General features: G+C 35.9%; 1 protein-coding gene and 1 long non-coding RNA gene across 2 annotated transcripts; one reads left to right on the top strand and one right to left on the bottom strand.

Annotated features, from left to right (window-relative positions):
* Nucleotides 1–4116: 4116 nt before the first annotated feature.
* LOC121421593 lies at nt 4117–14481 on the bottom strand. Its single transcript, XM_041616347.1, has 5 exons — nt 14240–14481; nt 13125–13299; nt 6945–7016; nt 6065–6189; nt 4117–4491 (listed from the first exon to the last, which is right to left on the bottom strand). Exons 2-5 carry the CDS (start codon nt 13294–13296, stop codon nt 4342–4344), a joined length of 519 nt encoding a protein of 172 aa, XP_041472281.1. The 5' UTR covers nt 13297–13299; nt 14240–14481; the 3' UTR covers nt 4117–4341.
* Nucleotides 14482–16096: 1615 nt separating this feature from the next.
* LOC121421453 lies at nt 16097–17396 on the top strand. Its single transcript, XR_005970978.1, has 2 exons — nt 16097–16423; nt 16983–17396. It is a non-coding gene; the product is annotated as an uncharacterized LOC121421453 (long non-coding RNA).
* The last annotated feature ends 1892 nt before the right edge of the window (nt 17397–19288 follow it).

The raw sequence follows: 19288 nt of genomic DNA, 5'->3' as shown, positions 1-19288 counted from the left end.
TCATATATATTCCTTTTCTCACCATGTTAAAATGTTAATGTGTTAACTTGAAACAATTAAGTTTTAATGTCATGTTATATATATATATATATTTTTTTTTACATGTGATATGAGGAAGAAATAAATATGATTTAAAACAAAAAAAAAAAAAAAAAAAAAAAAAAAAAATCGCGATGATTTTTTTAGCAAATCAAATTTAATACTTGATATACCTCGCTTTATACCCCCCATTCGAAATTCTTCAGAAGCGTGTGAACGATTTCCAAGATGGTATGTTGGTTCGTCAACAGATATTGGACTGGCAAAAAAGTTCTAAATGTCACTTGTTGGTCGTTGTACATTGACCCCGCCCCCCCCCCAATTTTGAGATCAGTCCCAGGTCTAATTATTCTCCTCCCTCTCTCACACACATCCTCACATTGTACAAACGCATACCCTTTCTCTCTCCCTTTATCTATTTTTTTTATGCCAACAGGCCTATATAATCTTATCCCCTCGCATCAGTGTGTATACTAATATTATGATGATGATGATGATAATAATAATAATTATTATTATAATGATTATAATAATAATAATTATTATCATTATTACTATTAATGATGATAATGATAATAATAATAACAATGATAGTTATTATTATCATCAGTAGAAGTTGTATTATTATTGATAATATTAGATTGATTTTGAATTGATGCCTATACATGTTTAGCACATATTTCACTCCCAAAAGAGAAGAATTCATATAGCTGGTAATTAAATGAAAACAGAATGTGACATAAACTTACTTCCCACTACAGGGTCTATTTATTACATAATATATGTGACTTTCCATAACTGTACACTAGCAATGTATTTTTGTTTTCTTCAAAGTAATGTATTAACTATTACGCAATGCGGCCTAGTTAGAAAGATTGAACGACAACATATAAATGAATAAACATACAAACAGAAATCTTCCTACATATCCATATCATCATAAAAATTCACACGATCAGCAATACAGTGTTAATGTGCGAATAAATACAGTTACGATTATTAAAACAAGTATCATATACCCTTGCTTGTCGGATGATGAAAGAATGGTACGCTATAAATGATTTCAAATTAAGATATTTTTATAAAATGTGATAGTACTGTTCGTTGATAAAATATAAATAAAGATTATCGGCAGTATGTGCAAAAGATATTGCAATATTCAAAGAAATATCATCTTTTCAAACAAAGTATATTGACTCTCCTTTGTTTTCTTAAAATTTTCCAACTGCAAAAAGAAGCTGCTGAAAACTGCTCATCTAAAAAAAGAGCCAATGTAGTAAATAAGAGAGTCAAAGGGGCCTAAGCTTTCGATCCTAGCAGAATCTTCTTCGGAGGCAAAATGACAAACATATAAAGTGGAACAACCATAATATAGACCACAGACATTCAACAGCAACACTGGAAACAAGGAGACAAAAGGGGCATTAGTGAGAAGAGATGACCAATCAGGTTAATGAAGGGGATGAAAGAAAAGGAGTAGGCAGACACAAAGGGAAGTTAGTGTGAGTAAGGCCAAAGAAAGACCTCAATTGGGGAGGGATTAAGATATGAGGCAGGCAACATCAAACAGGATCTAGAATAAAAACAGGATCTAGAATTTTCCAACTGATACTGCTTTTTTTTAAATTCAACATCTTTCATCAGGCCTATTAGACTTCCCGCTATGTGGAAAATTAGTTATATATATATATTTTTGTAGGTTAATAATAAACCGTAAAATAAAAACTGCTAGGTATAGCATGAAGTAGGCCTATACCTGAATTACATACATGCTTGAGTCTACACAGCAAAAACTGTGGTGTTAACCAGTGTACATAGAGGACCACACCAGTTATTTTGCACCGGTGTTAAATTGGTGGTGTTAGTTTTACACCTGTAGGTGTTATTACAACACCTATGGTTGTTACATTTACACTCTTTGCATGGTGTTATGTTCAATCTCTAGGGTGTAATTTTAACACCTCAGGGTATGGTCCTCTATTAACACCAATCGGTGTCAGTTTTAACACCGCAGTTTTTACAGTGTATTAACGTGAATGATATACGAATCAGTAGATATTTTTCGACATGTTTCTTATCCGATGAGCAAAACGTTGTAAATTCTCTAAGATCGTATATTAGATTACGATTTTTTTTATTCCAAATTCACCAAAATTGAGCACAAAACCTTCAATTTTACTATAGAAAACACTATAAAGTGCCCCATGACAATCATGGTTGAATTTTCCCTCGCTTTTATGCGTCTACCTCTTACGGAAAGTTTCTGCGTTCAGTTATTTGACAATATCCTATATGATATACTTACAATTTCTTTCACTAATTACTTATCAGGGGCCGCGGAACCGGGGGGGGGGGAGGGGGCTTCAGCCCCCGTCACTTTTTTCCAAAACCGTGTACAAAAACGCAAATACGACCATACGATTGTGATTTTTTAGCATGGTCAGCCCCCACACTTTTGGTTAGAACCCCACTTTGAAAACCGTTCCGCGGCCCCTGCAGTAATACATGTAACAAAATAATCTTGCAATCCCGAGTTTATACATTTTTTAAGTTCATCCATGCTGAGACTGAATAATGCTAAATATCTTATATAATGTTATATACATGTAAATAAAAAATATATCAAGTATCAAATATAGAAGCTGCCGCATGCCATCGGAGAAAAGTGATAATGTAGTGTGAATAGTACTAGTAGGCCCATACAGACCGTGTTTTTGATAGAATGTAAATTAAACATCCAGAATCTATGCTAAACAGCGCCACCTTTCGCCTCAAGAGCAGAGTATTATACAAAATAATGAACGTAAGCGCGTGCATGCAGGGCCACAAAATGAATTATGTGCAAGAATAGCCAATGGATATACGAGGTCCGAAGGACCGAGAGCGGTATATCCATATGGCTAGTCGAGCACAGAGTTCATTATTTAGGTCCTCTATATGCAAAAGAATGCGTGCATTATTTTAAACACCCCCTCCCCCATGTTACTGAGTTGCCCCGAATACTATAAATTCTAGATAATTCCAGACCTCACACTATCCTGCACTCTGACGTCGGAGTGCAGGATAGTGCATTTGGTATGACGTCAGACTGCAGATAACACATTTTGTATGACGTCATAGTGCAGGATAGTGCCATAGTACAATTCGCTGAATATCATGTGATCCAGTTTTTACCAATCAAATTACAGAACATTCTTGTGAGCTGTATAAACTGCATTAATCGAATACACTTGGCAACCGTTTACAGACTCGTTTAATAAACCCATTATCCGTGTCACACTCGAGTGGTAGATTGGTCTGCATCCGCTCCGTCTATTTGGTGATCTGATCCCTCATACACAAAAAATTGTTTAAATGTTTATATTTAAAACCCTATTTAATACATATTAACCTTAAAGTAGATGTAAACGGTTGAAACAAGTCAGTGTTTGAAATCTTAAACAGCAAAGCTTATTCTGAAATATTTCATTATCGATAAATTATGCATGGTTGTTTAATCTGTTAAAGTTCATAGCAACAGCGTTTTGATTGTACTGCAAAAACGCCGGTGTTAATTCAACACCAGCCCGGCATCTATATCGGTCCACACATGTGCAGAGAGGTGTTGAAACAACACCGGTTTAGTGTTAGGTTAACACAAATTGTTATTTAAGCAACACCGATTAGTGTTGAACCAATTATTATATCGGTTTTATTCTCTACTGGTGTTGTTTCAACACCTATCTGGTGTGGACCGAAATAGATACCAGACTGGTGTTAAATGAACACCGGCGTTTTTGCAGTGAAACAATTTGCTCCATACTATACATGCACGCTCTAAACTATTCCCTCGGTGTTACATGGCATACCAACTGGGCATAAAAATATAGGCCTATGTGTAAGTCGATGATGAACTGTTTATGATCCAACACAGCAAAAACTGTGGTGTTAACCGGTGTACATAGAGGACCACACCTGTTATTTTACACCGGTGTTAAATTGGTGGTGTTAGTTTTACACCTATAAATGTTATTACAACACCTATGGTTGTTACATTTACACTTTTTGATGTTATGTTCAATCTCTAGGGGTTATTTTAACACCTCAGGGTGTGGTCCTCTATTCACACCAACTGGTGTCAGTTTTAACACCACAGTTTTTACAGTGAAATTTCGATTTGAAAAGTTTAAGAAAATGTAAGTATATACGAAGTTGAACCTAGGCCATTTCAGTTTTATCGTACCCCTAATAGGGGCGGGGCCTACATGCAGCCCCTCCCACATTATGAATCTTCACACCTCCTCTCGTGGAACTGTGGTTGTTCTAGCGAGGTAATTTGATATAATTGACGCACCAATCGTGGAGAGACTGAGCGCATTCTTTCGCACCGTGTTCGGCGATACCCATGTCACAGAGCCATTCGATGAACTCTTTCCTTCCAAGGTCTAGGAAAGCTTCTCGGAGATGCGTCGACTGTCAAGAAATTAGACAAAAAAGGATGATAAGTATGGGAGCTTTAAAATATTACCAGATAACCAGATGGCAAGATCTCGAATGCTGTCATGTCTCCATCCTTTAGAAGAGATGTTCTGGTAATTTTGTTGTGAGAACGGGAATAAAAACTAATTTATGAATAAAGTCTAGAAAATAAAATTATGTCCCTTTATAGCGTAATAAAGTTAATCATCATTTTTTTGTGATAATACTGCAAACACTTTTAATGTACGTCCAGAACTAGGGGAATAGCTCTTTCATTTTTTTTTCTAAGGGGGGGGGGGGCAAACTAACACCTTGTTTGTTCTCTCATCGACTGTTTGTTATACACAGCAAAAACTGTGGTGTTAACCGGTGTACATAGAGGACCACACCAGTTATTTTACACCGGTGTTAAATCGGTGGTGTTAGTTTTACACCTATAGGTGTTATTACAACACATTTTGTTGTTACATTTACACTCTTTGGTGTTATATTTAATCTCTAGGGTGTAATTTAACACCTCAGGGTGTGGTCCTCTATTAACACCAATTGGTGTCAGTTTTAACACCGAAGTTTTTACAGTGTAGATATTTTTTTGTCTCACTCTAAAAGCACCAGGTAATTGTTAACCATAAAGAAAAAGAAAATTATAATTTTTTTTGTATAGAGACACTATTAATGTTTTGAGAGGAAATACAATATTTTGCTTCTTGAGAACCTAAAAATATTGGTGTATTGTATTGAGTAGTAAATTAGATTGTTATCTTTAAATTGGGCCGATATTACAAAGCTGCACTGCTAAGAATGTTGCCCGGGAATGTAGCCTTATGGCCAGATCTGCGGAATTGAGAGGGTACCGTACATGGCTCCTAATTCGTACACAGCAAAAACTGTGGTGTTAACCGGTGTACATAGAGGACCACACCATTTATTTTACATAGGTTTTAAATATGTGGTGCAAGTTTCACACCTATAGGTGTTATTACAACACCTTTGATTGTTACAGTTACACTCTTTGGTGTTATGTTCAATCTTGAGGGTGGCAGGGTGTGTTCCTCTATTAACACCAATTGGTCAGTTTAACACTACAGTTTTTACAGTGTATTTTCTTTAATTGACTTACAAGTAGCTTCACAAGCCTAAATTTTTGAGGGTGTCAAACACAGCGTATGGGCCAATATTTGTCCTTTTTATACAAAAATCGAATTAGGGTATTAATTTTCACACACTGTAAAAACTGCGGTGTTAAAACTGACACTAATTGGTGTTAATAGAGGACCACACTCTGAGGTGTTAAAATTGAACCCTATATAGAGATTAAACATAACACTAAAGAGTGTAAATGTAACAACAAAAGGTGTTTTAATAAACTAACACCACCGATTTAACAAGGTCCTCTATGTACACCGGTTAACATCACAGTTTTTGCTTTGCATTATTGTCAAATGAACATAAAATTATTATAATATTTTCTATTTCCCTTTCTTCTTTTTTTAGTGACGCTTTTGGGTGGCGATGGCCCCGTGACCCCCCCCCTCTTCCCATCTGTAAGCAAGTGTATATAACTCACCCTCACAATACCATGTCTATGTAATAACCTGGCCTCTCTCTCCCCGATCCCAGGAGTTTCCACCACGGGTCGACCCATCATCGGTTCCATCACAAACGACGAGTACTTCTGCTTTCGACGTCGAACTGCACAGCGATGACGATGTCGTTGATGATCACAATGTAATGAAAGACAAATGAGTAAAGTGATTTCAAATACATGGCTTGTTCAGGGGACGCGGAAACGGGGTCGGGGTGGATTCAGCCCCCCCCCCCCACTTTTTTTTCCAAAACCGTGTACAAAACCATAAAAATGACCGTAATTATGATTGCGATTTTTGCATAGTCAGCCCCCCACTTTTTGCTCAGCTCACCCCCCCCTTTGAAAAAGCGGGTCGAAGTATAAGAGGTAGATGCAGAGGTCTATATAGGGCCTTGGTCTGCACCACCCATAGATCCCATTTTGACCCCCTCCCCCTTTTTTTCTCTCTCTCTTATCATGATATTCCCATTCTGATACGCTACAAAGTCTATGAACAAAAGATTGTTTGCGTGAATTGTTAATTATTATTCATGTGCCATGTATCTACTTTTTCGTTCAGGCAGTGGCGGATCAGAGGAGGGGCACATCCAGCTGTTGTCCCCCCTACTTGTGAAATATAACTGATTTTTTGCTTATCGGATTTGTCTGAATAAAAACGGACCCCCCTTGAAAAAAATGGATCTGGCACTGTCTGTGCCTATTTGTCTCTAAATCATTTACTAGATCGTTTATCAATTAATTAATTCATTCATTCTTTCTTTCTTTCTCTGAATCACATATTTATTAATTATTCATATTATTAGATATCTTTAAAATACATGTACATCTGCATGGTAAGATCAATATAATATCTACTCACGAATGTCCTGAGTGGCCTTTGCTTTATCCATTTCGTGCATGATACCTTTGATATTCTGAGGTCCGCTCGAATCTATGTAGACGGAAACAAAAGCATGAGGAGGGGGAGGGGGTGAACAGCATAAAAAGTCATATAAGAACCAAATGCAAGAGCACAAGAATATAAGAAGAACGGGGTGAAAACGAATGGAAAGGGAAAAAAAGGTCCAAAAACCATGAATTGTGAAATTGTCAATTATCGAATTTTTCATACAAACGTGTATTGAAAATAATATATACACAACAAAAAAAGTAAGTCCCCCCTAAATCAAATTGCTGTAACTTTTGAACGGAATGAGTTTGAGATATGATGTTTCGTAAGTGGATTTCTACACTCATTAGGCAACTTCTGGGGAAATATGAAATTGATCGGTTGAGTCATGCATGAGTAATCAAAGATTGAATTAAAAATGACCATTTTTGAAAGTCACAAGAGTCGTGTTTCAGATTGTGCAAATACAATGTTGGACAAAAGTTGTTTTTTATGTGAATTTTATGGTGTTATACTAGTTTACTATCCATTATTTAGCCACTCCACACACAATTTTGATATCGTATGTTCATGGTTGAGTGAGCACATTGTATTGCAGGGGCCGCGGAAGCGGGGGGGGGGGGGGGAGGGGGTTCAGCCCCCCCACTTTTTTCAAAAAGCATGTACAAAAATGTAAAAATGACCATACGATTGTGATTTTTTGCATGGTCAGCCCCCCACCCTCCCACTTTTGGCTCAGCTACCCCCAACCTCTCCTCCCCACTTTGAAAACCGTTCCGCGGCTCCTGTATTGTGACGTATCATCATAGGGGGTTATGGTAGTATCATTTACAACTTGCTATAGATCATGTTAGAATTTGAAAATGTTGGTGGCTCCCCCGATTATAGGCCCCTCCCCCATTTTAAGATTCTGGGTCCACCACTAATTTGCCCATAAATTAAACTGATCATGAAACTTTGTTACGAAAAGAATGCATTTATGCCGTATAAAGAGTATTCATTCCTAAGTTTTCGAATGTGCTCGCTCAACCATGAAAATGTTTTAAGTTCGAAAAGTGTGTGGTGATAGAAATGATGGATGATAAAACAAAAACATTTGAAACCGAATTTGCCCTCAATATGCACTTTATGACCCTTTAAAATGAGTCTGTGACATTGAAAATACCAATTTTCCCACTTTGATGCGTGCTCACTCATCCATGAATAAACATATTGATTTAATTTTTGCACAGAATTCTGCCCATAGGTTAATTAACATTACTGCCATATGACATTGCTAAAGACAGCCTTGAAAAAAGTTCCATCATATTGAATAAGGGGTTAAGTACGCTTAAACATATGCACCCATAATGTACACAAGTCTATGAGAGAAGAAGTCAAAATTTTCACAAATATGAAATGAGGGTTTGTTTCATGGACGGTTTGTGCTACTTCTGCCAACAGTTTTTTCATGAAACTACGCACATGGCTTCAGAGTAACACTATCCAAAAGGCGCGCACACCAAAATAACCATTCAACGCGGCACAGAGTGGGGCCAAGGCTTTGAACTTTCTTCTCATTTGCATAATTTTCGAATATTATGTGCTCACTGATGCATTAAACATCGGGATTTTCATAAACATCAAATCAAATGAACTATGCAAGGAGGTTTTTAACGGATATCCATAGTTACGAATTGCATTTTTTCTAATAACGTAAAAAAGAGAGCATCACATTCCACAAGTTCATACAAGCGTGAATGTTTAATTAAAAGCCTTTGAATCATTGAAGCAAGTTAAATGGTCGTGAACATAACGAAAAAGTTGAGAAAAGATCAATTTCAGTTACCAAAATGAATTAATAATTGTCTATGATATTTGAAAATCGTATTTTTTGTTTTAATAAATGTTCATTGAACCGTGAAACGACGAATATTGTTGAAGATACTCTTCCCAGAAATAACTGTCATCATATTCTTTCATTCTTAGTGATATAAATGTGTAGAAATTCCAATTATTGCAAATTTGGACTTGTGTTTATTCAACCATGAAATTTAGCAAAAAAGTTGTATCGTACTTTAGAAAGTACATTTTACAAGCCTTCTGACTATTTTTCATGATGAGAATGTGGAATTAGTTCCAGTAAAATGGAATCAAAGTCATGATATTTGGCTTGTGACTTTTGAAAAGTGACATTTTTGCCTTCTGACGGTGCTCACTGAAGCATGACATAAAATACGTCCATAACATTTACTCAGAGGGTAGCCTATAAAATTACCTACACGCTCATGTAAAAATATATCAATAATTCGAATTGGTTCGGAAATTATTGATGTTTGTTCAAGGGGGGACTTACTTTTTTTGTTGTGTATATATGCTTATATGCTTTTTAATTTCTCTCCCATTTAACTTAAATTCCACGGTTAGGAAGTTTCGTGCATGATACCTTTGATATTCTGAGGTAAAAATGATGTAAAAAATGAAAGATACGATCACAAAGTACATTAAAAAAAAGTCAAATTGACTAGACCAGTAGTCAGCTGGGTGCAACTAATATGTCTAGTCACATTTCTGACATATATTCTAGTCAGGAATAATTCTGTTCTAGTAAAATATGACAACAAATAGTCAGAAGAATTATTATGATGTTTTTCGAACAAATCAAAAGGATATGAGAAAGACTTGGTCACATATCAATGAATTGCTTGGAAGGGGGAAGAAATTACCACTCCCAAATGACATGTATCATAACGAATTATTGTTAAATTCGGATTTACATAAAGCAGAGTATTTCAATGAATATTGTATTGATGTACCTTCTAAAATAAGCAAGGAAATTCCTCCTGTCCAAACATCATACCGGGGGGGGGGGGGGGCACTTACATTGACGAGTGGATACCATGCGCGACCAAAAAACACGTAAAAAGGATGTCTTTTTCACGATAGGGCACGTTACGTACGTAACGTGATAAGGGTGTCAAAAACACAAAAATTATGAAAAAAGGGTATCTATTTCGCTAGGAAAATTACGTGTTTAGGGTCGAATTTGCGGGGATGATAAAACAAAATTAAAATGTTTTATAAAGGATGTCCTTTTTGCCCCAACACTTCGTGTTTAGAATCCGATTTGCGCGAGGTGTAGAAGGTCGGGTCGTACTAAACCAAATAAGGTAAAGCTGACGACCGAAGGACCCCTAACAATAAAACATTCCCGTACTTGTTTAGGGGTTCATTTCAGGGAATATTTGCCAAGAGTATCGTTTTGTTTCCAATACTTGTTAAGGGTTGGGTTTCACACGCCAATACTTGTTAAGGGGTGCATTTTCAGAATATGGAAATTACGTGTTTAGGGTGCTTTTCGAGACCCCATGGTCGCGCATGGTATCCACTCGTGAATGGAAGTGGCCCCCCGGGCATCATACAAAGATTTTATGTCCGTCCAAAATAACTCATCATCCTTGTATTTTCGACCAACATCTGTTCATGAAATTTCTAATTTGGTTTCGAATTTAAAACAATCTAATCAAAGGCATGTGGGTCAGATGGTATTTCTCGCAAGGGAATAACAATTGTATTCAATGCATCGTTGATCCCTTATGCGATTTATTTATTTAAAAAGGGTAGCCCAATCAATACAAACACTGGTTTTCGTTGGGACCCTTTAATTATAAAGCAGATACACCTAATATATACAGATATAGCAAAATTATAAATACAAAGTTATGTATAGTATAGACTAATTTGAAATGTTACACGATTAAAGAATAAGGTACAAATTTAACAGTTAAAAGTTAGAAAGGTGATGGTAAACAAAGCGAATAGCAATGCAGCTACAGATTACAACACTTATCTCTACACAATTGAACTATAGTAATGTAGGCCTACTCATACGTACACCCTCAATACATACCCACGGGCCACCTACAGCAAAACACATTGGCACACACATTCCACCCCACCCCCCCCCCCACACACACTCATCCATATTTGTATATACTATACGATATTTTTTATAACTGCTTGTTTCAGGGTATTTTCCCTGACAAACTGAAAATAGCTAAAGTAGTCCCAGTATTTAAAAAGAATGATCGTAAATGCATTGAAAAATTACAGATCTATTGCGTTGTCACCAATATTCTCAAAAATTCTTGAGAAAATAGTACAAAAGATTTGATGTTTTCCTTCAACTTCATAATATCCTGATACCACAACAATTTGGCTTTCGAAAGAATTGCTCCACAAGTATGGGCGTATTGAATTTTGTGAATACCATTATAAGTGCAATTGATAGTGGAAATTTTTGTTTTGGTGTTTCTAGATTTTTCGAAGGCATTTGATACTATCGATCATAAAATGTTATTGTACAAGCATTATATGGTCAGTTTATGTACAATTATAACAATAACAACCTCCCAAATGTATTTCATTCAATGTTTCCAAAAAATCAATCCATTCATAACTATCCAACAAGGCGATTGGGTGAATTCCATTTACCACTTCTAAGAACTTTGCTGGCTCAGAACACATTTATATATGAGGGACCGAAGTTATGGAACTCACTTCATAATGATATAAGAACTGCAAAATCTTTGAACTCTTTTAAGACTAAATTCAAATTATCTCTATTAAAATCTTATAATGTATCCTCAAATTAAATCTTATTCATCATCTCTGTCAAGAGGCTAGTCATCATTTTTACTATAAAGACTATAATTAAAACATAAATCATCCCTTTTTTTTAATTGAAAAAAAAAATCTGACACAAGTCCTTCCCAATTGTGCTCGGTTTTTAACCTCATATATTATTTGTGTCTATCCTCTCATCTTTTTTCTCTTTCCTGTCCGCTTATCCGCCTTCCTACCGCTTATTTATTTACGGCATCAATCACATTTTTCGCGCATTTTATTCTTTCCAGGTCATTCTATATATTTTTCTCCTTATACACATTGAATCCAGTTTGCTTGAGTCCACGATGGCATGTGTTCTATCTACGTTTAGCAGCACCCATCCTTCTTCTCAGGGCATTCTCCCCTTTCTCTTTTCTTTTTTTTTTTGGGGGGGGGGGGTGGGAAGGGTGGATATATTTTTGGATATATTTTAGGACGGTTTGTTTTGTCCTATACAAACTATATTTTTTTGATATCTTCGTATTTTATATTTTGTAAGTATTATTTCTCATTTATTTTTTTCTCATTTGATTACATATGTCTGCATTTGTACTCTGTTAATGGTTTTGTTATGTATTTTTGAGGGGCCCACATTGTACAAGCATTGCTTTTTAGTGGGTCCCTCCATTTCCATCTTAATTTAATTTCTATTGAAAAATAGTATACTTATTTAAAACCTCCAATGTGTTGCCCAAATCGTGTAAGTTTTTTTCACAACATATGTATTATTATTTTTGTTTCTTTGCAATGGATACAAATACTTATTTTTATATATATGGTATACAATTTGTTTTTGTTTGATGGAAGTGAAATAAATAAAATTGAAATTGAAATTGGTGTTCCTGGGACAGCTTTAAGTTGGTTTGAAAATTATATAAAGAATAGATGTCAGTACGTAATGATTAATGGAGTAAAATCACAATCTAAGGAGGTTAAATGTGGTGTACCCCAAGACTCGGTTCTGGGTCCATTATTGTTCTTGATTTATATTAATGACATTATAAATTCATCAAAATTGTTTACTTATTCACTATTCGCAGATGATACTTGCCTACTTTCCCATCACAAAGATATGCACACTCTTATATTCTCAACTAATAATGAAATTAAAAATATATTTAAATGGTTTGTTGTAACAAGCTTTTATTGAATGCCAGTAAAACTCAATATGTTGTCTTCAGAACAAGGGGTAAAAGAGTCCCTGAAGATACTAATCCATTATCAATCAGGGGCCATCATCAATCGAAGCCAAGATGTAAGGTTTCTGGGAGTTGTAGTTGCTGATCATTTATCATGGAAAAATCACCTCAGTTATTTTTGTACTAAGGTATCAAGGGGTGTTGGTGTCATTCATAAGCTACGTTTCTCTCTACCTCAGCAGACTTTAGTAACTCTTTACAATGCTATTATTATGCCACACTTAAATTAAGAGTATAAAATCTTTCAAAGATCTCGGGGAACAAAAAGGCAAAATGAGGAATAGGGGGGGGGGGTGTCACTTACGTGTTGGTCGCTCGGGTCCTACGAAGGAACTGGGATGATTTCGACTTCCATACACATAACCATTGACGGCTATAGTCGGGACATTCGCTGCTCGTTCACCGTTTCGATCCAGACCGTTATAGTAATCGGCGACCTCCATCATGTCCCGGTCCATCGGCATCATCACCGCCATCGTCTAGAACGAGTACGTGATCGAACAACCATGAAAGTTTAAGTCAATTGCAATTTATTTAGTTTTATTCGACATTAAATCTGAGACTATCGCGTTTTCCCGCCCTGGTAAATAGTGCCCGATTAGAGTTTGACCTTCCACCCCACTGCAGACCTTAAATCAATCTCCAACCAAAGAGGAAAATTCATATTAATTGATAGCATTGATTGATTGATTTTATTTATTTATTTTTTTTTATTTCAGTGTCATGCAAATTAATAGAGTAAGTACTGGAAAGCACAACTTGTTTGTGTGAGTTCCCTGCAATAAATAACTGATTAACTGATATGAGCCCCCCCCATCAGTTGATCGTCTATAGGCGTATCACATGCGTTATTTTCGGAGGAAAGGGGATACGAGTTTAGTTCGAGAAATGATCCCGAAAACCATTGAAAATCGGACTGTAAGTTTTTCCTGAAATCTATTCAAGTCTTCTCCGATTAATCCTATTTATTCTTTTTTTTGGGGGGAGGGGTGGGTGTGGGGTCATATTATGTCGCGGTTGATAAAGTAAATTGACAACTATTTATCTATTTTCTTTCCGGGGGAAGTTGGGTCAAGATTACCGCGGTTGATAAAGAAATTGACAACGATTCGTGAGATTATACATGTTGGAAGAGTAGGGAGTATGTATAGTAGAGAATATGTAAGAATCAAAATCCCAAATGAATATGTTAATATTGAGAGTACTTTTTTTTAATTCTGCAATAAATATAAGAACCACTGAGGAATAGATGAAGTTTCAATAAATCGTATTTATCATTATGATTATCATAATTTGCCTTAAAAAATCTGCCCTCACACGTACACAAGACCTGTTCCAATACTGTCAGCCAAAATATTATTTCCCTTTCATTCCGCGCAAAATTTAATGATCGCGTCATACCAAGTTTATTTAACTCACCTTCCGCCCTCCAAGTAAGACACACCTGTAATATTCCTCTTGCTAATTTCACTCAATTCTTCGGATTAGGTAAAGCCTAAATCGAACAAAATCAATTATTCGCCTGCAAAATCCTACATTCAGTTCAAATTCATGTTAGTATGTTACTAAGTGCGAAGTCAGGCCGAGGTGCAGTATAATAATATCACACTTCAGTACCAGATGCACGTTCAAGTATATTGTTGTAAAGGCATTCCATTGGCATAAAGAATTATTGTGCAGTCGATCTCGTTTTATTTGTATCATTTTAATAGTCATTGAACTGTACACACCCAAAACCAACCCCATGGTGCCAATACACGGGAGAGAGCAAGAGAGAGGAGGAGAGAAATAGAGAGAGGGAGAGAAAGGTGAAAATATCATATCCATGTTTATCTTTCATTCTTTCTTTCATAAAAGTTATTGTATTCTCGACCGGTTGGTCGCTCGCGGCTCTCCGACGTCACAATAGAAAGAGACACGCCTCGTTGGTTTGAGAATGCCAGGCCCTATTCGATGCACTATACAGGGTATGCCAACAAATATATCTATATTTTCGTGATACATGTTTGAGGTACAGTACATAACCTACAATGTGTAAGTACATTCGCCTATCAGAAAAAAGTCTTTTAGAATTTTAGTGTTACGTAAACAGGTAAATACTTCTTTCTCAAAAAATAATATGGCACGTGACTGTTTCTTCAACTTAACCCTTTCTTTCATTACTCATATTTCTTCCCGTTTTATTTTTTTAATTATCTTTGTGTTCCTTGACCGTGCGAAATAAACTTCATTTAGATATCGAAATCATGCTTTGTGAAAAAGAAAAATCCTTATACAGCATGTCACGCGAACTTATTTTCCTTTCACCTAAACTTTCATCTCATCCCTTGTCGGTTCTAATTATTTTATGAGATACCTTGTATTACGTGTGTTGGCAGGTAGAATATACTGTCAAGACTATTATGTCCATGAAATGTGTTGTATTTGTGTTGTTGATTACTCCAGGATCTCGTGCGAAATTAACGCAACGTTTTCAAAGCCAGGGCGAATATCTTAAGCTTATAGACATGGCGAAGGAATAATCTCGAACCGATATTAATCATCGTTTTTTCTTCCAATTTTTTTTAAATAAAGCAATTGCATTGCCAAGACTAACTCAATGATTCTGCCATTCGTATGAATCAAGGTTGTCAGATCTACCATTGGGTCAAGTTGGCAACATTTTTTTGTTACAGAATGCTCAGTGAAAAGCACAAACAAAACGTGATATCAGGATTTTTTGTACATAATCGTGATTATCAAGCCACATTGGGGCTACGATATCGAGATACAGGCGCGAATCGAGAGTCGGATTCGAATTTGTTTGAAAAATACAAGCAAAAAAAAAAGAATAAGGACATCAGTCCAGAATTGTGGTCATTTTGTCTCAGATAAATTTGACAGGTATTATACAGATATTGCCTACCTAGAGTTTGAATATAACATTTCCTCTCCCGACGGAGTTATATTTTTCCCAAGGGAAATATTATCCCGAGTGAAAAATATAGCTTTGGGGGAGTTGAAATGTTATTGATTTAAAGGTCAAGTCCACCTCAGAAAAATGTTGATTTGAATCAATAGATAAAAATCAGACAGGCACAATGCTGAAAATTTCATTAAAAAACGGATGTAAAATTAGAAAGTTATGACATTTCGAAGTTTCGCTTATTTTCAACAAAATAGTTATATGAACGAGCCAGTTACATCCAGAGTCGATAATGTCACTCACTCACTATTTCTTTTGTTTTTTATTGTTTGAATTATACTGTTAAGGATTCAAACTTTGCTATGCTCCTATGCTATCCCCTATTGTTATGCTCAATTAAGTCCTGGGCTGAATAAACCATTGTTAGGCTCCAGTGCACTCTCCCTGGCTTAACAGGTGTAACATTTTTGCATTGGGTGTGTTGCCTTACCAAGCACTAAGGCTTCACTATCTGCTCAGAAGTCAAACAGGGAGGACCTATGGGTCATTGGTTCAGAAATGCTATTAGAAAATTGAAGTTTTAGACTTGGATTTAGGGCAGATAGCGCTGCATTTTCAATTTTAAGCATCAAGAACATGACTGCTGAGAATTGAGGCCTTCCTGATGATTTCCTGCCTTTAGTCACAGACGTCAAACTGTAAGTGAAAATGATTTTTGATTACTGTTCATTTTGTATTATGATTGTGCCATTGAGAAAGTCAAGGTCATTAAACAGGACCAGTGAATTCTATATAAAAGAGAAGAGTGTTAGTTCATACTAAAACTATCTCCAATTTAATTAATGTCATGTTAATTAATAATTAATGTGAAGGAGTTGAGTTATTCCAGGACACAGATTTAGTAACTTTGAATCTCAGAAATCAGAAAGGATTTTGTACTAAAAGAAATGCTTTTTAGGAAGGAGTCATTTTTCTTATTATATGTAAAACATTTTGAGGACTGATGTGAGATTAAAGACATATGAGTATTATGAAGATTGGAAGAAATTATTCCTTTTAATACTGGAATTAATCTAGGGAATCACCTGTATGAATATTGTGAAGATTTACAGATAATATTCCTTAGATTGTTTATAGTATACAGTCGAGAATTAATCTAGGGAAGTATATATATATATATATATCTCAATATTGTGAAGATGTGAAGATATTATTATTCCTTAGATTATTCATAGTTTGGGTAATGTTTGTTTTTAGATGGGTTCTGATTCTGGTTCCGATTCCGGTTCCGATTCCACTCGTGGTTCCACTGGTCGTTCCACTGGTTATTCCAATTCTGGTTCTGAGTTTGGTTCCAACCGCCATTCCAGTAGCCGTTCCGGTCCCATCTTCGGATCCACCATGATTATGACTGTCAAATCCCGCAATGGACAAGATTTGTAAAGAGAGTCTGAGGGAAGACAGTTCCGTCGACAGATGATGTAATTATGTAACGATTCGTCAGTATCAATGAACATTGAACTGGAGTGATTATATCACCTTATAACGTGGGTTACTTTGTATGTTATTCCAAAGACTTTTATCTTATGTTATTTGTACTCAGAAACAAAGCCATTGAATCATTGTTCTACAAGAACCTGAATACAGTTTTAATAAATTCTTTAAACTGTATTTTTATTGTTCATGTAATTCATTTAATGTCCTCTTGAGTTACTTGGGTGTGACAATTGGTTGCGAGAATTTATTGTATGTCCTCTTGGGTTGACTTGGGTGTGACATATACAATATTTCAATTTTTACGCATTTGACGATTATGACCTCCTTGCCTGAAGCACAAAATGTTAAAATAATGGAATTCCACGTGTTGAGGGAGGAATGAAACTTCATTTTATATGACAATGATGAGAAAATAGAAATATTTCATATTTCATATAATAAAATACAAAAGAAATAGTGAGTGAGTGATGTCATCAACTCTCTCATTTGGATGTAACTGGCTCGTTCATATAACTATTTTGTTGAAAATATGCGAAACTTTAAAACGCCATAACTTTCTTATTTTACATCCGATTTTGATGAAATTTTCAGTGTTATGCTTGTTGAATTTTTATCTTTTTATTCCAATCAAGTTTTTGTCGGGGTGGACTTTGTCCTTTAAACGATAGACCAGGCAATATCTGTTATATTGCCTATGCGGATTCGCCATCAGAGATTACTTTCATCATCCGGCTCCAACCCGAAACTTTTGCTGCAGCTCTGATCCATCTACGTCATAATAGATTTTTTTTAAAAAATACATCAAGCCCGTTCTTCATGCAATCGACGCGTTAGCAATAGCTATAAAGTAAAACGCAGGGGCCGCGGAACGGTTTTCAAAGTAAGGGGGGGGGGCTGACCATGCAAAAAATCCCAATCCTATGGTCATTTTTACGTTTTTGTACACGGTTTTGGATAAAAGTGGTGGGGGGGGGGCTGAAGCCCCCGCCCCCTGAAACACCCCCACAAAAAAATACCTCTACAAGAAAATAAGGTACTTGATCCTCATTTGATTGACACAGTGTACATCAGCGTGTCCTCAATAGATTGTAATAGATAAAGTTGAAAAATAATCAACCGCGTCTAAAGAAATAGAAATAAAATGAAGTAAATTGGAAAGTGAGCTATTAATCCCCCTTTTGAAAAAAAAATATTTTCAACAACATGCGTATTGCTTGAGAATAGCATCATGAAATTCAAGTAAATTTTTTTTACTACTACAGTAGTAGTATGTCGCATTATAATGTATACACACCTGTATGTAAGGGGGAAAAGAGAATAAAAAAAAACATATCTGGAGATTCTACTTGGAATTCCATATAGATACCATTTTCTTTCTTCTATTTCTACATTTTTACTCGGTTTTTTAATAAAAGAAAGGTATGGAGTAAGGAGCGCTTATAAATGCTTTCGAAAGACACCAATAAACTAACACCCACATCCATGAAAGGAAAACGCAAGCACGAGTATATAACTGTTAAATCTAACAAACAATGTTAAAACAAAATACTCATAAGATTTGAATACTACACAACGCCTTTCCTCGGTGAATCTATATCTCACACACAGTGCAATTAATAGCAAAGTCGAATGACGAGAGCTGTACAGGGGAGGGTGGAATCCCTCTCGCTTAGCCTGGCGGAAATCATCGGATATCGATGGATAGCGCCACCTCCACACTAAACTCAACCAACCAACAACATGTATGGCAAGACTTTTAAATGTTCTGGCAAGCAAAAAATGTTTAACTTTTTTTGTAGGATAGTAGACTTGTTAACTGCAAAAAACGGGTGAACGTTACATTTTTTAGTACAAATGTCCCACTTGGCACAAATGTTCCTTGAGTCAAAAGGAAAAGATTCATCCAAAGAGACACGCTGTATCTATGCAAAGAAGCAAGTACAGTAATTTGCATCATTTTTTTAGTACAAATGTCCCACTTGGCACAAATTTTCCTTGAGTCAAAAGAAAAAGATTCATCCAAAGGGACACGCTGTATTTATGCAAATAAGCAAGTAATTTGCATA

This window comes from Lytechinus variegatus, chromosome 9, assembly GCF_018143015.1.
Source record: "Lytechinus variegatus isolate NC3 chromosome 9, Lvar_3.0, whole genome shotgun sequence".
NCBI classification, from domain to species: Eukaryota; Metazoa; Echinodermata; class Echinoidea; order Temnopleuroida; family Toxopneustidae; genus Lytechinus; species Lytechinus variegatus.
The sequence above is the reverse complement of the archived record's forward strand: the minus strand, read 5'-3'. Positions and strand labels throughout refer to the sequence as shown.